This window comes from Lacerta agilis, chromosome 5, assembly GCF_009819535.1.
Source record: "Lacerta agilis isolate rLacAgi1 chromosome 5, rLacAgi1.pri, whole genome shotgun sequence".
NCBI classification, from domain to species: domain Eukaryota; kingdom Metazoa; phylum Chordata; class Lepidosauria; order Squamata; family Lacertidae; genus Lacerta; species Lacerta agilis.
The window spans coordinates 53,508,488-53,533,545 of NC_046316.1; the positions used below are offsets into that span (position 1 = coordinate 53,508,488).

At 48.4% G+C, this 25,058-nt stretch overlaps 1 protein-coding gene across 1 annotated transcript; it reads right to left on the reverse strand.

Annotated features, from left to right (window-relative positions):
• Nucleotides 1-136: 136 nt before the first annotated feature.
• On the reverse strand, nucleotides 137-24,201 carry PDZD7 (PDZ domain containing 7). The gene is made up of 15 exons (XM_033149811.1): nucleotides 23,972-24,201; nucleotides 21,971-22,111; nucleotides 20,566-20,740; nucleotides 19,703-19,879; nucleotides 17,251-17,398; nucleotides 16,168-16,228; nucleotides 14,498-14,968; nucleotides 13,401-13,586; nucleotides 11,057-11,214; nucleotides 9,331-9,422; nucleotides 8,733-8,824; nucleotides 7,601-7,672; nucleotides 6,025-6,615; nucleotides 4,960-5,060; nucleotides 137-898 (listed from the first exon to the last, which is right to left on the reverse strand). The coding sequence occupies exons 1-15, from the start codon at nucleotides 24,162-24,164 to the stop codon at nucleotides 752-754; spliced, it is 2,805 nt and encodes a 934-aa protein (XP_033005702.1). The 5' UTR covers nucleotides 24,165-24,201; the 3' UTR covers nucleotides 137-751.
• Nucleotides 24,202-25,058: the final 857 nt, after the last annotated feature.

A 25,058-nucleotide genomic window follows, 5' to 3' on the forward strand; every position in this document is an offset into this window, starting at 1 on the left:
ATACGTCTCCTACTGGGACTGCTGCCTGTTTATTTCTCTATGGATTTAGCATTTGAGTTTCAATGGAAGAAAGTCTTGGGTGAATATATTAAGCCCTGTTTCCTGCACTAATGACTTCGTGGACCCTCAGATGGTCGTCTCTCCAAAAGGAGAGAAGAAAACCCACAACTCACTTGCAGACGGATGTTCAGATGTGTTAAAACAGTACCATTGCCTAAGTGCTCAACCTGAACTAGCCAAGTGTCCAGAAAGTGGCCAGGCTGGTTTAAAGGTGCCAGCCCTACATCCTGCTATCTGAAAACCTCCACTCGAATGAGAGCTGTACAAAGTTCCATATGCCAAAAACAACTCTGATGCTTCCTCACTACAGCAAGAAGTTTGTTGCAAAGCAACTAGTCCTGGTTGCAGCTGTCCCACTTACAGCTGCTCATAAAAGCATCTTCTTGGTGGATTTTGGAAACAGAACACCTGATTCCTGTCAAGGCTGGTCCTATGATAGTTGCTGTTCACCTGCACTTCCCTGCTGCTACTCCGGAAATGGGAAGCTTGACATGTTCCCTTAAGCCCCCTGCTTGCTAAGTGGCTTCCCTTCTTATTCACCTAGCCAGTAGTTTGCTTCAGCGGTACCACTACCTTTCTGAGCAATAGGCAGCCATCATAAACAGGTCCTTTGCTGACAACGGGGGCTTGCAGCCATTTTGAAGGCCTGGGCTGGCCATGTTCTTCAGGACATGTCGCTTTGTCCATGGCATTACCTGGCTCTCTTCGGCACCTTCACCACAATCTCCATGGGCTCCTTGGCTTTGTTGCGATAGGCCTGGCGGATGATGTCCACAGCTCGCTGGTGGGTCACGTTCTGCAAACTCTCCCCTTCCACTGCAACCAGCTCTTGGCCCGCCTAGCAAAAAAAAAAAAAAAACCCAAAGGAGTTAGGGAGGCCCAGTATTATATTGGGGAAGAGATGTAGCTCAAGAGGAAGGACTGTAGCTCAGTGACAGAGCATCTGCCTCCCATGCAGAAGGTCCCAGGTTCAATCCCTGGCATCTTCAGGTAAGGCTGGGAAAGACCCCTGCCTGAAATTTGCCAGGGAGCTCTTCCTTGGAGCAGAAGCATGGTAGGTGCAGTTACCCTTCAGAGCTAGAGTCACCAAATATACACAGGAACCAAGCTGTCTTAGCTATGGTGATGCTGCACGGGACAAGCCCTCAGCTGACCTACCTTTTCTTGTGTCTCACTTGTGTAAGCAGCTCCATCTTTGCTATGGTCCTTGGTACTCTGTATATCTGCCTTCCTTAACCATCCAGATGTTTTGGGCTACACCCGTCAGCCCCAGCTAGCATGCTGACTGGGGCTGATGGATATTACAGCCTAAAACAGGAGCAGCCAACATGGTGTCCTCCAGATGTTGTGGAATACAACTTCCATCATCCTTGACCATTGGCCATCTTGGTGGGTGGGAATTGTGATCCCAAACATCTAGTGAGCACCAGGCTGGGGAACACTGCACATATTCTTCAGTGCTGGTTCCTTGGATATGATGCCCTCGGTGAGCTCCCTCCCCTGAACAAGACCTCTTTCTCACTGCAATTGTTGCTGTCCAACGCCCTGCCTCTCCCATTGCCTCCAATGGGCACCACGGCGTGCCCATTGCAAGGTGTGCAGAAGTGACTGCTCCTGCTCTTTGCACTGCTCAGGAGGTTGAAGAGGGGAGGAAAATAGGAAGTAACAACAAGGAGGAGGAACAGTATGTCCATGAGCCTCCAGAGATCGGCAGCGGGTCCGCTGTTCAGATGTGGACCTTAGCAGATGCCCAGCAATGCCACAAGAACATAAGAACAGTCTGCTGGATCAGGCCCATCTAGCCCATCACCCTGTTCTCACAATAGCCAGGCAGATGCCTGTAGGAGAGTGGCAAGGAGGACCCAAGGGCAAGAGCACTCCCCTTCTGCAATTTCCAGCAACTTGCGTTGAGAACCACAACTGCCTCTGACGGTGGCCAGGAGCCATCGGTTTTGTTGACTTGTCTTTAAAAGCCATTCCAACTGCTGGCCATCAAAAGCCTCCTGTTGGAGAGAGTCCCATAGTTTAACTATGTGTCAAGCGACAATGCCGAGCTGGATTTTACAGCCTGAGGTAGCAGAATAGCAGGATCTCTGTGTATAGCAGTAATGCAAAAGCGAAGCTGGAGAGAGAGAGAGAGAGAGAGAGAGAGAGAGAGAGAGAGAGAGAGAGAGACTCCTGTCTCTGGGCTTGGCAGGGAGGTGGTCTGGCTGCAGAGAAGGGAGCTCTGAAGAAACTGGCAAGCCTTAGGTCAACACCCTCCACCACCACCAGCCCTGCATAAATATGGCAGAGGAGTGTCACCTGTGCCTCTAGCCAGCCATTGACTGTTTCTCCCTGCCACAGCAACCTGGGGGACCATTAGGCTCCCCCCCCCAGCCACCTGGCAATCTGGGCCTGCCATCCCCTCAGCAAAGAGGCCACCGAGGGGGAAATCTAATTACAGCTGCTCCCAGGGACAGATGAAAAGTTGCCTGGTGGGCGGGCGGGCAGGCCAAGGACCACAATGGTTCTTTGTCAGCGCCCGGCCTCATTACGCAGGCCTTGTGAAATGCCGCACAGCGCCCTGAACCGTGGGGAACCCTGAATGGCACAATGGGGTGTGTATGCCTGCCGCTGGGGCCCTCGGCCTCATTATAGGACAAAGCACAATGAGCGTTGACTTGGTGGGGAGGGGGCGGATGTCTTAAAAGGGTGAAACCGCACAGGGAGGTTGGGCTGTGGGGATGTCAGATGGGAGGCGCAACCCCTTTGCCATGGAAGGGGCAATGTAAGTGGGTGGGGTGGGGGTCAGATTCCTGGTATGGCCACCACGGCACACTCTTTTGTTTGGGAGCCAGGAGACTGGCTTGCTCAACGTGAGTTGGTGGCTCCTTAGAAAGCTTTGATCACTCTTTCGCAAACACAGGGATCAGTGTGGCTCACTTGGGATCCCCCTGTTTGTGATCTAGTGATCCCATCCCAGCCCTGTGGTGATGGATTCTGAGACATAAATACTCTGGAATAAGGTGGGTCTGTTTTGTTGAGATGCCTTGAACCCTAGTTGTGGATTACGGGAAAATCCTGTTTTGCTAGCATAACCCAGTGTGTCCTCATACTGGGACAAAAAAGTGGGATAAAAAACGTCATTGACTAATGAATAAATAAATAGATCCAGGCTTTTCCGATGAAGGACTCCCTCCCTGGCAAAGGGATATGATATGGCACACTTGTAGGATTGTTATATTACTTTCCTGTATGGATTTGGCTGGCTGGAATCTCTCTGTCTCTCTCTTTTTACTCCTTCCACATTAGTCCCACTTAAGAACCATGCTTTTTAGATTACAATGGTTTCATCAAGATCCTACAAGCTGCAATAGATTCCTCCATGCAGTCTTTTTCAGTTGTACAGTAAAAGTGTGCTTGCATTGAAAGCAATTTATTAATTCATAGCAATAGGAACAGAGGAGTAAATTTAGTAGGTTCTATGTGTCGCAGTTCCACACAGAAGCTGCAGTCCTGTTCATCTTGGGCGATTAAGCTCCCTTGCACTTGGGAGGAGTTACTTTTGAGTAAGCTTGCATAGGATTAAGGCTGCATGAACAGTGGTGCAAAGGGACAGGCTGCTTTGATGGGAGGAGGAGAGGGGAAGAACAGACTGTAGCGACAGCAAAGCAAGAGTATAGGGATTAGGGAAGGAGAGAGATTGCTGCCTGCTCTATTACAGACTCCCGTGGGTGACCTTGGCCAAGTTGCTTCCCTGCTAGTATGGGGGACAGGAAGGAGGGTGCTGTCCTGCTCTGCTGGTTGTTTATTGGGGGGCGGGGCGGTGAGGATTAGGATGAGGAGCTGGATGTGCAAATACTTCTGAAGCAATTGCACAAATCCTATGGAAAGTGCACAGAGTAAGTGTTGTTTGCTCCATCCTGCAGAAACTGTGTATGTTGCTGCGGGCAAGAAGAAATATATGTATATTGGCTATGCAAAGATCAGCTACACTAGGGACAGCCCATGTGCTGCACTCCAGATCCTGTTGACCTCACACCATCCCTAACCATTGAGCCATGGTGACTTGGGCTGATGGGTGTTATAGTCCAGTAACATGGAGAGCACACACTACATTGGCTTCCTAGACCAGACTTTCTCAACCTTGGGCCCCGAGATGTTGGACTACAACTTCCACCATCTCTGACCACTGTTCCTGCTAGCTAGGGATGGTGGGAGTTGTAGTCCAATAATAGCTGGGGACCCAAGGTTGAGATAGCCAGGCCCACTACTCAAGAACTGAGTAGTGCCAAAGCACTCTGGGTGTACGAGTGGGCCATGGGTGCTGATCGTAATACTCAACTGCTAAGTAGAGAAACAAGGAAGGTTTGTGGGTCCCTGGCCTCTGTATGGAGACGGTGCCACTGAAAGTCAGCCTTTCTTTGCTGCTCTGCAGAGCCGTCTCATCCATAGAAGCCGGTGGCGCGGTGCGCCAGGGCGCTGGGCGCCCCAGGGGCGCCCCCGCGAGCCCGCCGGCATACCGGGCTCCTCCTCCCCAACCCGCCCCCGCCCCCACGGGCAGGCGGGCACTCGCGCGCCGGCGGGCGGGCTGTAAGCCGCCCGCCCTCGCCTCCCAGAGCCCCAGCTGGAGCGCTGGAGCGGCGCGGGGCTTTGCGCGACCTTCCAGCACTCCAGCTGGGGCTCTGGGAGGCGAGGGCGGCCGCCCTCGCCTCCCATCCCGGAAGCGCTGGAAGGGCGCGCAGAGCCCCGCGCCGCTCCAGCGCCACGCCCCTCACCCCCCGCTCGCCCACCCCCCTCCCAAGGGGCGGCAAGCGCGGGAGGGAGGCGGCGGAGAGGCGGCATGGCGGGGGCGCCGGAGGGATAGCCGCGCCAGGGCGGCAGATCCCCTTAAGACGGGTCTGCTGCTCTGCTTACCTCCAGTTCTCCGCTCAGGGATGCTGCTCCCCCCGGAAAAATCTTTTCAATCTTCACCATTGGCTGCAATTTGGACTCTATCCCACCGGAAATACTGATCCCTGGAAAACAAAATAGTTCTCTGTGAGCACTTGGGAGCAAGTTGGAAAAGTGGTTGAGCCAATACAATCCATTGTCTGCATAACAGGAGCACCAGGTGTACCAACAGCCTGGACCAGCAGGTGGTGCCAGAGAGGATGCACGTGCTTCACTTGCTGGCAACTCTGCAAACAGTAGGCCTGCAGACTCCTTAGGCACATGGTCTTCCAATTTGGTGCAATCTCCAGCCTGCCTTATGCCCATGCTTGGCATAACAGCCCCTGCCGCGATACCTGCATAATGTCCTGACCTTGTGGGGTAGCAGGACCAAGCCAAAAGGTTTTGCTGCTGGAAGCAAAAGACACCTTTCTCTTTCCTCACAGCAGTTGGACTTCTCCATGACTGTTAAAAGTGGCATAATAGTGCTTTAAATGTATGGCGTGGATGAGACCTAATTCTAAACGGGTGATTACCAGTCCTCCAAAGCACGGTAGTCTTTCTGAAACATCGGAGAGGTTCCTGAACTTTCCCTTGTCATCCTTGGGCAGGAGAAGGAGAGGTCCTTCAGCCTTCCAGATGTTACTGAACTACAGCTCCTGTCCTCCTTCACCATTGGCCACACTGGCTGGGGCTGATGGGAGTCGAGTCCAATCTTCCTTCTCCTGTTCTAGGGAAATGTGAAGTACAGTCCAGGCCACCACAGGGGAACACAAGCAGCCTGGGTGGCAAACCACTGCGATGCTTCTCCCAGACTGAAGTCTGTGGTTGCTATCCACTTCGCCGGAGGTGACAGGAAAGGCTATCTGTATGTGACCCCCCCCCCCTTTGATACCTTCCAATGAATTGAAGCCTGAAATCTCAGATCTATTCCTTTTGGTAGCCTGAGATTCCTCACCTCGTAATATTTCCTTAGCTGCACGCAAATCACCCAGGAGGAAGTGCTGGGACCTTCCATTTCCAGGGCTGTCAGTGGTGCCTTTAACTTACCCAGAGACTGTTTGCTCTTGGACAGGTTGACCGTCAGCAGCTCATATTCCTCCTCCAGGACATCACTGGGGCCATTTTGGAGCAGGCCCTCTTGGTCAGTGGCCGGGGCGTCCTTGAAGAGCTGCTTAAGCTGGGGCCTACCTCTTCGGGGCCTGTTGACCGCAGAGTATAGGGTATCCTTGGCAGGCTGGAATTCCCCATGTGGCCCCCAGACTGTGGCTTTGCCATGGCTTGACTTGGGCGTGCGAAGCCTCCCTCGGCCAGGCCGCCCGTCCCCTTGCTCTTGGGGTTGCCCTGTCTCTTCCCGAGGGGGTGCTGCTCGCGTGGGGCTCACTGACATTTTTGCAGGCTTGCTTAGGAACCAGTGGGGCTGCCCACCACCCCCAGCAGTTGAGGAGGAGATGCTGTGGGAGGCGTAGGCATCCACTGGCACGTCGGGAAGAGGGGTATAGCCTCGGGGGTGAGTCCGTCTAGGGCTGGACGAGAGCTGCAGGCCTTTCATCCTATCCTTGAGCGCTGCTGCTGCTTCCTCTGCCTCCTCTCCTTTCTCCTCGCTGGTCACTGGCTTCAGGAGGAAGCTGCCCCGGAAATCTGAAACAAGAGTCACAGGATGTGACCATTGCCTGAGCAGCCCTGTCCTAGCAATCCTCAGAAAAAGGGGGGGGGGGGAAACTAGGTGAGATGGATCTAATATCTGAATGCCTGAAGTGAACTTGGAAGGAACCGCAGCTCTGTGGGAGACCATGTGCTCTGCATGCAGGTCTCAGGTTCAATCCCTGGCATCTCTCGGTAGGGCTAGGAATGTTCCCTGCCTGACACCCTTGAGAACTGCTTCCAGTTCCAGCAAGCTGTTTCTACACCTATGGTCTGGGTTTTAGGCAGCTTCCTCCGTCCCTAACTTGTGTAAAGGACTGGAAATGTGTGGTTGAAGTTGGCTAATAGTTCCCAATTCCTTGGTTGCACTGGAACTTCCATGCAGATAAGGATTTGTGAAATAGCAACCAACTACAACCTTCTTCAAAACATAACATTTTGAGTTAATGTCACAATACTGAATAAGAAAGAAATGGTTAATTGTCTTGACTGCTCTTCCTCTGCTGAGATTTTTTGGAGTGTGTGTGTGTGTGTGTGTGTGTGTCTTAGCAGGAATCACAAACATGGCTTGGTTACCTATGTGCCATTCTAGGTTCCTAGGTAAGGAGCTGGTTTAAAGCAAGTCAGTCCAATGATCCCCCTCTTTGCTGAGCACAATCTCTCCCTATGAGCAGTGGCTCACAGAAGATTTTCACCAGCCCTGCTGCCTGAGTTAACTGAACCAGAGGTGCCAGATATTTGGGCCCGACACCCTCCTTTGCCAAACACACCCCACATTTTGCACAAACCCCAACGCTGCAACTAGAACATCTCTTGCCAATGAAATGAAATGCGCACATTCATGCCATCTGTATTATAACTAACTCTCAAACTCAAAGTCTTTCCCCCCCACATCTGTCCCTAAGTACAATATTTGGGGGTGGGGGCTACATTTAAGCACGGTGTGTGTGTGTGACCACAAGGATGAAGGCTGGGGACTTACCAGGCACTGGGGTGATGAGATGTCTCTTGGGAGGTGTTTCTTGCTGTGCTGGCCGGAGAGCAAGTGACCTCACTGTGAAGAGGGAAAGGTGGAAGAACTGAGCTTCATTTTCTTTTGCACAGTGATCTTGGGTGGCATTGTGGCCAGCCCTTCTTCCTGGCTACTTTCCCCTCAGAGTTTAATTTCTAGAGAAAAAGGAGCTTCCGGGGCTTTGTAAGCCAGGCCTTCTTCTACAGAAGGCTTATTCTCCCTACTCCCAGGAGAGTATTATGTCTGTATATATACACAAAGCTAAGCTCACACTCTGTGATGAAGGAGGATGTGCTATGTGCATGTTCAGAAACTCCCCCATACTTTGCATTAAGGATGGGGGAACCTGAGGCCTTCCAGATAATACTGGACTCCACGTTCCATCAGCCTCAGCCACCATGGCCAAGGATCTGGGATCTTGGGAGTTGGAGCCCAGCCCCATCTTGGAGGACCACAGGTTTCCCTTCCCTGCTTTACAAATCTCCAGGCTCAGTTGCTGGCACTCAGGATAGGTTGAAGGCACAACTGACAGTGGAGACTGGCAAGCCAAGGGGCCGGCTGGGGCCCCTAAATAGTCTAAGGGCCCACTGCCACTTTTCTCACACTGCACGGGGCAGTTGCTAGTTGCATGAATGGCACTACATCCATTTTGCCCATGGGTGTAGCCAAGGAGGGCAGGGGGGCAGCTGCCCCCTCCTAAATCAAGCAAACCATTAAAAATACTTAACTAAGTTTCTGCCTCCTAACATGAAGCCTGCCCCTCCCCCCTACATAAATCCTGGCTTCGCCCATGATTTTGTCTCTTGGTGCCAAGGAGAACTGAGCAGAAAAATCAACAGTCATTTGGAATAAATATTCAGATGGTTTGCAAGAAATGTTGATTCAGCTGAGCTCTCCCCATATCACCCCATTTGCTTTCTTTTCAGGACAAATAAATAGACTGAAATGATCCTTTCCTTGCGGCAACCCTTTTGAATAGGAATGCTTTCCACCAACTGCTTCTAGCATCCATAGCTTTGACATTGGCTCCCCCAAATAGGTGGGGGAGGGGAAATGTCCCCCTCCTCCTTACACCTGTGATCCTTGCTGGTTCCTTCCCCACCTGTTCTGCTCTTCAGGGCATCATAGGCTTCGAGCTCCACCGGCACAACCATACTGTCAAAACGGCCCAGATCTGTGGGGGTGATCACACTCCTGTAAAAAAAATGAGGGAGAGAAGACTCATGGGTGTCTGGTGGCTCAACTATCTGCTCATGCAATGCAGCTGTTTTGGGGAAAGAACATGGCAAATAACCAAAGAGTACCAGAAGGAAGCAATGGGCACCCTGGGCAAGGCTGGGAACCCTCCTGTGCTTCCCTCCTGTGCTCCCTCTCCCCACCCTCTGAGTTCAATGATGCAGTCCAGCCTCCCACAGTTTATTGCAGGGGTCAGCAACCTTTTCCAGCCATGGGCCAGTCCACCATCCCTCAGACCATGTGGTGGGCCGGACTATATTTTGAAAATAAAAATAAAAATGAACGAATTCCTATGCCCCACAAATAACCCAGAGATGCATTTTAAATAAAAACACACATTCTACTCATGTAAAAACACGCTGATTCCCGGAACATCTGCGGGCCGGATTGAGAAGGCAATTGGGCTGCATCCAGCCTCCGGGCCTTAGGTTGCCTACCCATGGTTTATTGCTTCCTGTTCCTACCTGATATCTCTGAGGAGAAGCAACTTTTCGGGCCGGTCGAGAATCGCCAGGAGTGGCCTCACCAGATCTTCCACCCCGCTTTCTTGGATGTACTGTGTGTTGGGGGGGGGGGGGGAAAGTAACCATCAGCAGAGATCACATGGGAGCCCCATCTAGCTATTTAGTTTGAAGCAGCAGCAGATCCCCTGATCCCCGCTACTACTCTTGTTGCCCAGCTCCCTCAAAAGGAAGGCTATCTTCCCCTAGGCTCAGTTGATAGGTGGGGAGTTTAATCCTGCTTTTCTGTAAGGAACTCTCTCCCAGGCTAAGCAGGATTGAACTGCCTGGGCATCAATGATGGATGGCTGGGGGGTTCAATCCGGCTTTCTGTTGGAATCTTCAGCTGTACCAGATGTGAGGCAGGTGTTCATTTGGGGAAAATGGGGAGGTCTTGCACGCCAAAACTGGGCCACAGACCAAAGGTGGTTCCCCCTCCCTGACTCCTATGCCTCATCCTGGCTCCAGGTGGGCAATCTGTGGCCCCAGCCCTCTGCAAGCAATCAGTTCAGACTTCTGACAAGAGTCAGGCTGGGAGGGGAGACAGAGAACAAGGCATGTCAGAGATACAGTGTGGTGCTGGAGTTACAGAAAGAGCACAAGAAAATGGGTAGCCACCCCACATTGGGCTCTACTTCTGCCTGTTGCTGGTTTCAGCGCTGCCCACCGTTTGTAAGTGGCCCCCAACAGATTACTCCCAAGGGAGTGTGACCCTTGACAGGAAAATCTAAGAGAATGCAGACAGTGGACAGGGCTGAATTGCATGCTTGTAGGTGGAAGTCTTTATTAGTTTATAGGATTCCTGATAAGTGATAAGTAATCCTGCTCTTAGCGGTCTTAGCAAAAAGAAACCAGTTTCAGGGTGGCTGCTGCATCAGCCTATCAAGCAATCCTCCCCCTGCCCTAGTTTCATTTGTCCCTCTCTGCACCAAGATTAGTGCCCCCCTCTCTTCCTTGGGCTTCCCAGAAGCAATCTTGGGAATGAATTTCAACAATGTGCTAGCTCAGAGCTCCCTCTAGTGGCACATCAAAGGCCAGCAGGAATGGTGAGAAGTGGGAGGTAGCAAACTGGTGAGGGCAAACATTCCATACCCTGCAAGTGTCCCAGAAAAACCAGGGGCATCACATTTTTTTCTCACAAGAGGACATTGGCCTTTTTGGGTGCTGTGACCTCGCGCATTTTCACACAGCAATCCCCTCCCCCAATCTTGCATGGCACCCCATGCCCAAAAAGCACTGGGTTTTTTTGGGGGGGGTTGCAGTGCAAAATGGTGCAAGATCAAAGCACCAAAATGGCCAGATGGCACCCCAGTTTTTGCCTTTGATGCGCTGGAGGGTATGTATGACCTTCAAAGCTGCAGCGAAGGTTGGATTGCTGAATGCAATGGGTGCGGACCAAAGCCTGCCAAACCATGTGCCAGAGTGAGACAAAAACGTAAGAGCCTCATGTTGGACCATCCTGTTAATCGTCCTGTTTGGCACAGTAGTCACCAACCTGGTGCTTCTGGGAAGCCTATCAGCAACAGGACAAATGGGATGCTTTAAAGCACAGCCTTACGGAAGGGAGGTACAAATGTAACTGAAGGCAGAGTGAGGCAACTATAGATCATAAGTTGTTGCAAGACAACCAAGGGAGAGATCGGCCCATTCAGGCACCATGGCACACATGGCAGTTGTCCTCCATCCTTACCCGAGTGCAGTGTCTCAGCACAGCTGCCACTTCATCCTCCATCAGCAGCTTCCTGGCCATGTCTTCAATAAGCAGCAGGTGGCTCTCGGTGACTTTGCTGCGCTCCGTGCCATTGTACTGGGGAGAGGAGCCCAAGGAAGGGAAAAAGCGGCCTTTTTCTGGGAGGAGCACCACAGAAAGTCAGTGCAAAAACATAATCCAGGGATAACAAAGCATGAGGCCATTAGCCACCTGGAACCACAAGCCTGAAATGTACGCATGCACTTGAAATCTTACGTCTGTGGGTAACTACTGGCATCGCACATGCAAGTTATTCTGCATCCACAAGCACCCCCAGTGTAGATGAAGATGGTTAGGGTGCTGGATTTGGATGTGGGATGTTCAGGCGTTGTACATCCACAGCTGAGAAAGGAAAGGCGTGAAGAAGTGGCAATTGATATCAACACAAAAACACACACATGCACGGGTTTCCAGAGGCATGCTCACGCGAAGCTACATGCTTGTTGGCCAAGGCACAGCATGCCTTCCTGCTCAGTTACCCCGTCTCAGAGTGCGGGTGACAATCTTCTGTACGACGCTAACTGCAGGCAAGAGAGTGAGATGGGAAGAAAGAGCAAAGACAAATAGTTTGGAATCTGTAGTGGAGAAGGGCAAATTGGAGGGAAACGGTAGCCATTTTGGACTGGACTCTGCTCTGTCTGATGAAAAGGGAAAAAAGGAAAACTGTACAGTACTGCCATTCTGCCTTTTGGGGAAGTGTTTTTTTCCACAATTTGTGCAAGTCTGACAGTCTGCTGTAGACTGCATCACAGGCCCAGTGCAGACAATGCTGTCTATACCACCTACTGCCCCCTACAGATTGTTATATGTGTGTGTTCTTCAACTAGTCACGGTGGAATAATTGTGCATTAGTGATGGGTTTATACCGGGCAACCCACACATCCTTCTGCTTTCTTAGTTGTTCTGCAATGTTTCCCCAATGTTAGTGCATTCTTACCATATGGAGGGGCACGTTTGCGTCTAGTGCAACACAAGTGAAATGATGCCCCCCGCTCCAAACATTTGTGGTGTGAAAAGTTACAGGATTTCAGCAGGGTGTTACAGAATGTGGCACTGACTGCACAAAGCAGTATGCACGCCTTGGACCTTTGCAAGTACAAACAGCAGCAAAAGCAGAAGGGTGTATGACTGCCCCAATAGCATCATGAGCACAAATAATCACAGATGTGCAATACAAAAAAGATGCCTGAAGAAGACCATATTCCCTCATGGTGAAACCTTCCAGAGCCCATATGGTGGGTGTGGCCAAAGTGTATTATTGCACTTCAAGGACCCAGCCCAGCCAGGTAAAATAACTAAACAAGAGAATGGAGCAGGACCTGAGCAGAGTTTCTGAGGACCAGAGAGAGAGAGAGAGAGATATATCTGGAGAAGGGGCCACATTTGGCCCGTGGCCCTGAAGCTCCTCCCCTCTGACATAGGGAGACAGGCCAGTATACAGTACAATTCTCTGTGCCACATTTCCCCATGCTCCCCAGAGTCTTTTTCCTGACACTTCCAGTTTAGTGATGAAATGCTGAAGCAAGGGTTATGACAATTTGTTCTGCCAAATGTGACCCACAGACTGACTCTGGCCACCTTCCTGCCTGTAGACAGACTCCAGCTCTAGCTGCTTCAGATCAAAGCACGAGCATTCGGCAAATGCACTTTCATTGTGCTCCCTTGTTGCTTGGGGCAAGAACCTCCCAACCAATAGAAAGGATGAAAGGCCAAATGGAAAACCCCTTAGCACAGAATGGAAGATGCTATTTCTTAGTGCTGTAGTAATTGAAACAACAACCGAGTCTACGTCCACCTGGTAAAATGGGCCCCTAATCTTGGCTAGGCCAAATCTTGGGGCCTTCTCTTTTGGTCATAGTTTGCGGGGAGAAATGGACAGCCAAGAAAGGAACAGAAATTCTCTAGCTCAGCTGTTGATACAAATAGGAATGGTGATTGGTTCCTCTGCCTGCTGGCTGCCAATTACATTCAGGCTGTGTACACACTATAGCTTTGAAGCACATTCAAAACACACTCTTTCCCTTTCTGAGCATTGTAGTTTGTTAAGGGTCACTGGGAATTTTAACTCTGTGAAGGGAAATGCTCACACACTTGACAGTCTATTATTTTCCCTGCTTCTGTCCCTGCCCAATAAAGGGGGAAAGCCCTGTAGTTAAAGGTTCGCTTCTCCCCACCAAAAATCTCAGTGGACCTTGCTGCCATGCGCAAGATTACAATGAAGCAGAACCAGATTCAAGAGCCAGAGTACTGTGCTCTCTGGAGGGTGCTAGAAACTTTTTGTTACCTTTCTCGCCATCAGACCGCGCTGGGGATTTGGACCGCCTCTGTGTCTCTGGTGACCCAGCTGCCGAGCTTGGCTTCCCAGTCCGGGTGCTTTTAAAGAACAGGTTCATGAGGGTTTTGGAACGCTGGAGCGTGGCCTTCTTCTCCAAGGAGACCGGCTTCTCTTTCTTCCTCTGGCGTTTCTCCTCTGGGGCAAGAATCCAAAAAGTCATACCTGAAGATCATAGCCGTGGGATTACCCAAAAATCTGATCCTTCCCCACTCCAGCCCCATTGACAGTGCATTGTGGGTACCATTTTAAGAAGGAGAAGAAAAGGTATCTGATTATGTAACTTTCTGACTCTGCCTGTTAAACTGCTCTGCATGATGGAACAAAATGCACAGACCAGCGTCTTTCAGATGTGCCATCGGATTTTCTCCTCTCTGCCTACATATTAAGGCCCAGGACTGTTCAGCAATAAGGTACATTTTCAGAACTCCCTAGTAGAGAAGTGGTCAATCAGATCCCTGTGGGTAGGCTGCAAGCTGGACATGAGCACAATATCACTCTGCCCACCTGTGATTCCCAGCAGCTGATATTCAGAGGTGTGATGTCTCTGACAGTGGAGGTAGAACACAACCATGGCTAGTAGCCATTGATAGACTTATCTTCCATGAATTTGTCTAATCCTCTTCTTTTTGCCTTATCCCTCTCTCCTTCTGCCTCCATAAAATTATTTCCTGGGCCCACATTTAATATTTGACATCAAAATAATGTTGCATTAATGTAGAATGAAAGGGGGGAGGGAAATGTAAGCTTTCCAAAACTGCAACATTCCTGATTTACACTACATTATTGCTATTATTGCTATAAAGATGATGATAACAGCAGCAGCAGCAGCAATCTCAATTCTCTCAGTATTTATGTAGTCAAAACAGAAAGGTACCCCCATCACCCCAGTAGCCCAATAAAGACTGAGCATGCTCAGTGTGCATGGAATGCTCCCTGGGGGGAAACGGGACATGGGGAGGGCGACTGGAATGGAGTGCCTGGAATCCTGTTGCAGGTTCCATGAACCATGGTAAGAATGGTAAGAATAACGATCCCATGGCACCTACCATAAATGGTCAGATAGCTCTGCGATCTCTTGATGGGCTGTCGTGGACGGCTGAGTGCCAGAAGGAGGGCAGTTTTAGGGGAGGGGTCTGTTGTCTCTCTGCTGGCAAAGGGCCGGTGCTTCTTCAAGCGGAAGGACTCTTTGAGGCTCTCGGTGCGGATGGCGGTGTCTTTCAGGATCTTCATGGGCTCCACAACCCGTCGGGTCTCCATCACCAGGCTCCCCGAATAGGAGGCACCATCCGACAGTGGATCAGTCTGCATGGCGGTCTCTGCTCTCTCCAAGGAGTGTCTCTGGACTGGCAGTTCAGCAGAGATGCCAACATCCACCATGCAACTTTGTGCTGCTGGGCTGGGGATCGGGGCCATGAACAGGCCATTCATGGAGCTGAAAGGGGTCCCTGAGGAGTAGGATGATGCAGAGGAGCTGGATTCCGAGGTCTGGGACAGCTCCTGCAACCGGCCATTGGTCACTGTATGGAGAAAGAGAGAAGAGAGAGAAATGATCATTATAGGAGTCTTTCCTGTTTTGACAATCCATGTTAGTACAATAAATGCACAGAAGCTACCCATTATTACACACAGGCCAAATGACTTTCGTTGCTTTTGTTGTGGGAATATTGCATTTACACAGCAAGGAATGTGCTACAACTTTGTATTGGGGGGGGAATACCCCAACCCCAATTGTTGTGCCAGATAGTTCAAGCACTGCTATTATTATTGCTGGGTGGAATGATATTATGAGTGTGCCATGGATACCCACCTGATACCGAGTTAGATGTACAGTGGTTCCTTGGTTCTCAAACACCTTGGTACTCAAAACGACTTGGAACTCAAACACTGCAAACCTGGAAGTAAGTGTTCCAGTATGCGAACTTTTTTCGGAATCCGAACATGCTCCGTTTTGAGTGTTGCGCTTCTGTTTTGAGTGCCACACTTCCGTTTTGAGAGTTACACTGAGGTCTGTCTGTTTTTGCTATTTATTTTGCATTTTTGTTTTTGCAGCTTTTTGTTTTGTTTTGTTTTTGTGACTGTGCGGAACCCAGTTCAGCTACTGATTGATTTGACTGCAGTACATTGTTTATTGCTTTCATTTTATGGATCAATGGTCTCGTTAGACAGTAAAATTCATGTTAAATTGCTGTTTTAGGAGTTGTTTTTTAAAAGTCTGGAATGGATTAATCCATTTTTCATTGCTTTCTATGGGAAAGCACGCCTTGGTTTTGGAACGGACTTCCGGAACGGATTAAGTTTGAGAACCAAGGTACCACTGTATCAATGCCCTGACTCAGTATTAGGCAGCTGCCTATGCTCCTCTGAACTGCTGTTTTCTTTCTTTGTGCAACAGACACACAGATCTATGCGATTGCAAGCATGTCCTTAAGGGTGAAAATGCCCACTGGGAGGAGAGAATTTGAGCTCCATCAACATTGGTCTGTGCAGCACAGCACCCACTCCTGGGCTACTCTTTCTGAATGTTTTGTTTTTTGATGACACTGTGTTCTTTGCAAACAGCCCAAACACAAGTGTGAGGGAGAAAGCAGGATTGTTTTCTGAAATGCAAGGAGGGAAGGCAATTTGCTTGCAGGATGCTCCGGCATTCCTTACTCATCCTTAGCAAAGCAACATCCAGCATATTAACGTAGACAGAAAATGTGCATTTGTGCCTTACATCTGTTGAGCCAGCAATACTCTGCCACCATTTCCTTGTATGCAGGGAACCTCCCCGTCTCCTAGATGGAAAGCACAGAAGAGAGACACAACACGTCATGGGATCATTTGCTGCCTGCCCAGCACTGAGCGGTGTCTTCAGAGGCTAACCCGATCCCAGGCGGAGAGACACTTTGATAAATAATGCATCCCCCACTGCCAGGTCCCTTCCCAGCTGAAACTAAATCTGCTAAGTCTCAAGAGTCTGGGTCCCACAGCGTCTTGGGGAGGGAATTGCTGGGCGTCATGGAAGGCAGCAAGAAAGAGAGTTCAGTGTTGCTGCTTTGGCAAGCAACTTCTTAGAGGGCATGACCTCTTTTTTGGGGACACATTAAGCAGATATTGGAGGGCTCTGCTTTCCACCTCTGCTTTCCACCACTTCCTAAGGGCTCATCAACACTTTCGCTTGACCCATATTTTTTACTTTCCACTTGACCGGTATTTTGATTGCATTTTATACCAATTAATTCGCCCTGATCCAAGAGCTTTCCTCTTTGTTCCGTAGCCGTGTCTTGTAAAAATCTCACCCACTGAATCAGATCTCATTAGATGTGTGGAAAATCCGAAGAGAGATTTTGCTTAACTGAGCTTCAGTTCAGTGGGTGAGATCGGATTTTTGCTAGGGACAGCTACAGAACAACGAGAAAAGCTCTCATACCCTAGGGAATTAATCGGTACACAGTATGATCAAAAATAAGGGCCAAGCAAAAGTGTGGATCAGCCCTTTATCAAAATAGTAGTCTTTGCTCCCTGGCCCTTTGTAGCCTACTTATTTATAAAGTGCCATTTTCCTAGGCCAGGGTGCCACATCCTCTGCTCAGCCATAGAAAGGATGTATCCTATGTCTGGCTAGGTAGAGAAAGAGATTACACCTGTAGGAAGCTGACTATGGGAGCTGGTGAGAACACTGACAACACACAGCAATCAGGATATTGGTGCCTTGTCTCATGGCCCTAACCTCCCATAGTAATGGGACCACTGGGTCAATCTTCCCATAGAGTAACACCCCTTCCTATCCTAGTCTTGGCCCAGGCCCAGGCCTAACCTTGATGGTCAGCATGATGTGGGTCTGCCCCTTTAGCACTTCCACTGCCTTGCTATGGCTGATGTCGTCAAACTTGACTCCGTTGGCTGCAAGGACTTGGTCGCCGACCTTGACCCCATGAAGCTCAGCAAGCCCGCCGGGATCCACTCTGGGAACGAGACGACATTAGGATTATTCTTGAACGGGAACAGTGAGGCTTTGGGCAGGTATAAAAGGCATTCCAGGTCAAGTGAACAGGACAAGGGGAACTAGAACATGTTCTTGGTCAACAGAGAAGGGGAGGCTGTCAGAGGGTTGGGCCTAATGACCCTTTGGGTCTTTCCAACTTTCCAGTCCCAGGATTCTAGGACAATAAGTTTGGTGCAACAACTCTGCTTCCTCCTAGCATAACTGGAAGGCATGTCCCTCTAAGGCACTTTCCCTCATGGCTCTCAAAGGAGATTGAGGTGTTAAGAATGGATCCCGAAAACAGAAGAGCCTTTTTACCTTCTCTTTAGATTGGAGGTAACAACCAGGATGTGAGCGACTCCTTCTAATAAATTCACCAATGTCTCAGTAAATTATTGAAATGACCAAGCTTTTAAACTAATTGTAGAAGATTGGCATAAGCCCCGTAAACGTATTCAGAGCTGAAGATTATTTGTCCCCAGATCATAGAAAGCCATGGATCAAATCTAATGATGTGGTCATGCTACAGAAGGTGACAACGGCTGTGGCTTCTCTGACGCTGCATGCATTTGGGACTGAACAAACTTGATTGAAAAAGTCTAAATACAAGAGGCAAGAGGGCTGCTATGGTCGCATACAAATGCCATGCAGACACAAGATAATACTACAGACACAAGATACGGCCATTTTACTCTAGATTAATTAACCTGAAAGAAGGATCTATATTTGGTATCAAATTCAAATAAGATTGAATAACCATTACAGTCACAGCCCTGTACCAAAAGAGTGGGGGGAAATCTACCCTTTTCTCATGATATAACTAACCCAATTTTACATTTAAAAGGCGGATCAAGGGTGTTAAAGAGCACCTATTAAACAGATCCATTAAGTTCAATAAGATTTACACCCAAGTAAATGTGCATAATTGAGGTTTAAGCTAGCTCTCATAGTTTATTCTGCGGTTTGCAAAGTGAGCAACGATAGCAAGCAAAACAAGTTCTACAATGCACCACTTTATTTCTATAAAGAATCGTATCATTATGGCTGGAGTTTCTTGATAGAAATGGTTCCTAAGTATTATGCAGGGATAGTAGACCTAATCTTAGACTGCATACAAACCATACATTTAAAGCACATGTATTCTTCCAAAGAATCCTGGGAATTGGAGATTGTTCAGGGTACTGGGAGTTGTAGCTCAGTGAGGAATAAATCGGGACCCAGGTGGCGCTGTGGGTTAAACCACAGAGTCTAGGGCTTGCTGATCAGAAGGTCGGTGGTTCGAATCCCTGCCACGGGGTGAGCTCCCGTTGCTCGGTCCCAGCTCCTGCCCACCTAGCAGTTCGAAAGCACATCAAAGTGCAAGTAGATAAATCACAGTTCTCAGGATTCTTTTAAAGCAATGTACTTTACATGTGGCAGTGAGAGATTTCACTTTCTTGGGTTCCATGATCACTGTAGATGGTGACAGCAGTCACGAAATTAGAAGACGCCTGCTTCTTGGGAGAAAAGCAATGGCAAACTTAGACAGCATCTTAAAAAGCAAAGACATCACCTTGCCAACAAAGGTCCGTATAGTTAAAGCTATGGTTTTCCCAGTAGTAATGTATGGAAGTGAGAGCTGGACCATAAAGAAGGCTGATCGTCGTAGAATTGATGCTTTTGAATTATGGTGCTGGAGGAGACTCTTGAGAGTCCCATGGACTGCAAGAAGATCAAACCTATCCATTCTCAAAGAAATCAGCCCTGAGTACTCACTAGAAGGACAGATCCTGAAGTTGAGGCTCCAGTACTTTGGTCACCTCATGAGAAGAGAAGAATCCCTAGAAAAGACCCTGATGTTGGGAAAGATGGAGGGCACAAGGAGAAGGGGACGACAGAGGATGAGATGGTTGGACAGTGTTCTCGAAGCTACTAACATGAGTTTGGCCAAACTGCGAGAGGCAGTGAAGGATAGGTGTGCCTGGCGTGCTCTGGTCCATGGGGTCACGAAGAGTCGGACACGACTGAACGACTGAACAACAACAACAACAACTTTACATGTATGGTGTGTACTCAGCCAAGGTAGTATCAAGATTCCAAAACAGTTAAAAGCGGCAAGCTCCAGTGTGAAACAGCTCTTTAGTGCTCAGTCAGAACAAAGGCAATTCAGGATTTTTCTCTGGGTTGATGTTTGCTCTGACTGAGCACTAAAGAGTGGGTTTTCCCTGAGAACGGAATGGGGTGAGCAGAAAACCGCTCAGACTCATGCTTAAAAGTGGAAGTGTAGACAAGCCTCAAGACTTACTTGGAGACATAGATACCAAGGCCATACTCTTTCCCCCCACGGATGTTGAAACCCAAGCAGTAGTCATCAGAGGTGGTATACAGGTGAATAATCCGCCGCCTTCCAATCTCAGAGCTCGTGTCTGATGGCGTTGAACCACTCCTCTCCACAATCAGGCGCTTGTTCACCACATCAACCCTGTGGCGAGATAAAGAATTCACCCAGTATTCTGGACTCTGGGAGTTCTACACAATGGTTTCCTTAAAAAGCTCTACAGTTTTGGGGTCTTCATAAAAAAAAGTTTGCGGGTGTCATGAATTATACTTTTTGAAATATGGCAAACCTGTTTTGAGGGATCGTTGCATGACATCCTAGTCAACTACAGCTGGCTACACAACACACCTTTAAAACACATTCAGAGCACCTTGCCCTCCTGGCAACAATTCTGGGAGCTGTAGTTTGCTAAGGGTGCTGGGAATGCTAGCTCTGTGAGGGGGTAGACTACAGTTCCCAGGATTCTTTGGAGAAGGTGGTGGCGTGCTTTGAATGTGCTTTAAAAGGTATGGTGTAAACATAACCTAAGCAGCGCAAGTGTATGTGATTGAACCCCACCTGGAAAGAGCAGTAGTCTGGAAGCGCCCTAAGTCAGAGGGGAGCATTTAGCTCAGTAACCCCAGGTGACTTTGACCCGTCCCTCTCCTGCGCCCTGGTCAGAGTTCATCCCGATAGCATCTCCTTGCTTCTCACGAAACCTGATCTCACCGTCTCTGCTCCGCTGAGCCCAGCACACTTGCCTCGGCCCTTACAAACAACACATTGTGATTTTTGGTTACCCAAGGGCCTGCTGACAATAGGGTGTCACCATAGCAGGCAGTTCCGCTTACCATGTGGTCTTTTCTTTGGAGAACTTTATCCCTGGCACTTTGCCCATGCGTCTCACGACCATCCGCAGCCGGTTGTTCCCCGTCAGGACTTTGACTGCGCTTCCCATTGTAATGTTCTCCAAGCTCACACTATTCACCTCTGTGATTTTATCTCCAACACACAGGCCAGCCTGTTCTGTTGGTATTAAATACAGGTAACTCAACTTGGCCTAAGGGTTAGAGAGGGTTTCTTTTTCCTGGTTTTCTTTTTTTTTTTACAGTATTACTAAAATGACAAAATATAAAAGTACATAGCACACACATTTTACAGTAAGGCAGGGTTTCTCAAACTTTCTACTCCCAGCTGAAAACTACTGAGGTCTACCTCAATCACAAAATGGTGGTTCAGGAAGCAGAGTTCGGAACAAACAGCTGGTATTTACAGACATCATTTCCCACTGCTTTCTAATCCATCTTTGGAAATGGTTAAACTCCACCACAGCATTGTTCTTGTGGCAAGGAGTTCAATAGGTCAGTTTTCCTCAGGCTAAGTACATAATTTGCTACGGAGTTATTGTGAGGGTCTCCTCATTTCAGGCAGGATTTGCTGATTCAGGGGCACCAAGTGGAAAAAAAACTTTTAAAAATATTTTCCCCTCCCCATTCCCACATGACGCTAAAAGCATTTTTTACCCATCTTCTGTAATTCCTTCCCCCACCCTCCTTTCACACACAACTTCTACCTAATTTCTGCCCCTCTCCCACAACTACAACTTTCCTTCATCTCTCCTCCTTGGTCCTTAGACATTTGCTTCTTCCTCCTGTAAAAGCTTTCCTTTCTTATCCCCTTCCTTTATATTCCCAGTTTATTTATATAATAACAGCAGGCTTTTACTTTATAATTTCCTTCTTTGGCCCTTTCCCCTCAGAGGAGGGAGAGGACCATGTACACCACATTGAGTTCCTTGGGGAAAAGGTGGGCTATAAATGTAAATAATAATAATAATAATAATAATAATAATAATAATAATAATAATAAATAGCCTTGATAGCATATTTTCTCTCTCTGTTTAAAAGACTAATTCTTCACTGGAGCTCTAAAGACCTGTATGCATGGCTCTTGGAGAATCTGACATTTTGCGATGTCAAGGAATTATGTGCTTCCAGAACTACTTAGCAACATGACACATAAACATTGTCTCAAACAAATTACTTTGCTTGGGTTTTGCTGCAACCTCCAGACATGGGTTAGGTCTTGAAGAAGAACTGGTCAGCACCAGGAGACCACCTGCTGGCAAAGATTTAAGTCTAGGTGATTCTGCCAGTGTTGCAGGGACTAGAATGAAGTCCTGGTTTTATGGACAGAACATCCGAGCAGCTTGTTGTCTGTTTTTAAGGCTGGGAGGGTTGGAGAGATTTTGCTTACCTGCACTGCTGCCCTCCTCCACCTTGCTGACGAAGATACCCAGGCCATGCTCCGAGCCTCCGCGCACGCTGAAGCCCAGCTTCCCATCTGTGCTTTTTTCCACCGTAATGGCATTGATGACATCACTCTCATCACTGTTAGCTGTGATGGGGATACAGCATGATATAATTATGAAATGGCACCACGAAGGACACTCACTGCGCTGGAATGACCAGCAAAAGGAGCTACCCATGATCCTCTACCCTAAACACTGGGAAAGTGATAGTAGAAAGAATCGCAAGAGAAATATGCCACACCTCCCTACACTCTGCATTTTAGTCTCTCTTCCCCACCATTGTGGGTCCACCAGACCCAGAAATGACATCTAGGCAGGCTGGAGGGCATGCCATGAAATCCCTGACAGTTTACTTCCTAGGGAGACATGGGAGCGTTTGTCAAAGTGTATCTCCTCTGTCAATGCACACATGGATTTCCTATCTAATATAAATGGTTACAATACACAGAACTGTAATGCAAACATAGAACTGCGATGCGCATCCCCCCCCCTCTCCTATTAGGCAGCAATACTGTAAATGCCTTCACACCCTGGGAACATGGCCAGCACTAGGTCAGAAGAGTTCCCAACTAGAACTGCTTTTTTATGTGGATGTGATTTTATACTATTTTATTTTGCTCTCAGCTTTTAAATTTTGTAATTGGTGTTTTTATCTTGACACTGGTTATTGACCGTAATAAAAGGAATGCAACATGTTAATAGGAGCCGTGGGAGTGGCTCAGTTCAGGGCAAGGTCAAATGAGGAGTCAGATCAGTCTTCTGGAGGGGGTTGGTGTGGCAGGAGCCTTTTCTCCTCTAAATCTCTAGATTTCGACCTCTATATATCAAGGAGCCTGTAAAATGGTCTATATGGCACCTATATGTTTTGCCACGTGGGGCAAATAGAAGAATTGCAGGGGAGGGGGACCACAACACAACCCCAGAGAAAGTGTTAAGCTCTATCTCCATCATGGCCCTGATCCAAATTAGCTCTTCCTTACCCTATGATCCCTATGCTTGCTATTCACAATTAAAATCAGGTCCATGCAGAGCTTGTCTGAGGCCTGATGCAGGAGTCTTGCTAGAATAAAGTTATAGACCCTGAACAGTGTAAGTCTGGCAGGCCTGGTGGCACCCCCCCCCCTTCGGCTGGCTTAGCCCCCTGAGGCCTGGAACAGGTATGCCCAGCTGTATCTCACCCTCTCTGCTTGAGCCTGTTTAAAATACACCCTGTTTAAAAAAGGATCCACAGTTCTGCTCATGGACTTCCCATGCTGTGTCTTCTTTGGTCCTCAATCAGAAAGTGGCAGCATAGTAGAAAGCACTGTTTTGCTGATGCTCAGCATTATGGGAAGCTGCCTGAATCAATTTTATCTCTCCCCCTCAATGTAGAGGCAATTTTAGGGAGCACGACTGGTTCAGTTGCACTGGGAGCGGAGCCTCAGCGTGCCATAGGGGCCACTGCAACTATAATGTAGTATGGAAGGCAAGAGGCATGGGGTGCTGAATTTTGAGACCCCAAGGTCCTCCACTGCTCCATGTCCTCTTACCTCTGCTCCTAACATCTCATTTCTTTGCACCAAATAGTTGCTGAAAACAACCCATCGTATATAACATGAGGTAACATTCACTTCCTGGAATTATGCAGATTACAAATGCATGTTTCTAATTACTGTGATACTTCCTAATCACATAATTGGCTTATTTACTAATACTGGAATGTATATAAAATTGCAGGGCAATGAGGTGCGCATGCTATTTGACTCTCTTGGGTCACAGCAACTTCCTCATAAATCTGCAACTGATCTCGCAAGGAAAGGAACAAACAGCACTGTTGGGATATGGCTCTACTCCTTTGCAAAAGGATGACACCAACTTTCTCCATCCATCCAGGATCTGGCTTGGCTATGTAGGTAGAATGACGTTCTTTGCACACTACCACCTCCCACCTTCATCCCCAACGGTACCTTCAAGGGGTGTATTGATGAGGATAACCCTTCCCATGGGGGACGAGGTGCGGTAGTCCCGAAGGTTCCCATTCATGAGCCGGTTCTGCCTGCTCAGCAGGAGGCGATTGGCAGTGCTGATGTCACTGCTGGAGCCCCGAGAGTGAGTCGGGTAAATGATTTCGCTCTGGAACGAATCAGGAGTGTATGCCATGGCAGGACAGGATGCCGGTTATGCACAGAAGGACTCTCACTGTTGGATGGTATCCCTTGATGGGTTGGAGAAGCACACTATGCTTGGGCCTGATTCCTTCAGGAAAGTTGGGCGAGTTTGTTACATTTTGGCCCCTCAGGTTGCTTCCCACCAGCGGAAACCGTTGCTGGACATGTTCCCATCAATCATAGTATTACCTCTCGTAGACTCATTTTTGTTGTTGTCGATGGTGATGTTACCACTGAGGATTGCCCTTAGGAAAATTCACCTATGTTTAAAATGCAGGATCCAACGAAAACATCTTGCCTCTCATGGGTTCAGATTCATGCTCCTCTTCTGCCTTCCAGACAGGTATGCTGTAATAGTAGTAGTAGTAATAATAATAATAATACTATCATTTTTTTATCCTAAAGCCTTTAGTCAAATTTAAGTCCTATGCACATTTAACTGGAAGCAATTCCCATTGAATTAAATAGGACTTATTTCTATGTAAATAAGTTTAGGATGGCTGCATGGATTTCTTTTGAGTTTGTGGTGCAACAAGAACATGTTTTATGGCACTCCAGAAGTCTAACTGACAAGGGAGCATAACCTCACTCAGTCTCTCTAGTATCTGAAATTTGAGGACAGTCATAACAATTTTTTTGCACTCACAAGGTTGAGAAAGTGAAATTTTAAAAATGAAATTTGTGGGTGGCAGAATTTTTACAAAAATATTACTACCTTTCACACAATGCTCAATGCATCCACTTTTTGAAGTTAGGTGTGTTTGTGTGTGTGTGTGTGGGGGGGTCTAATGCTAATTCAACAGTTTCAGACATGAAGGCACTTCATATTTACTGTGTAAGCAATATGGTGGATGAAAACATTTTTACAGTAAGACATAAGCATGTT

Excerpts from the sequence above, each read along its gene's own strand:
- PDZD7 (XM_033149811.1), bottom strand. The coding sequence starts at position 24,164 with ATGGCATACACTCCTGATTCGTTCCAGAGCGAAATCATTTACCCGACT. Across the intron at positions 20,741-21,970 it reads GGAGGAGGGCAGCAGTGCAG|AACAGGCTGGCCTGTGTGTT; the intron begins GTAAGCAAAATC and ends TAATACCAACAG. Across the intron at positions 16,229-17,250 it reads ACATCATGCTGACCATCAAG|GAGACGGGGAGGTTCCCTGC; the intron begins GTTAGGCCTGGG and ends CTTTCCATCTAG.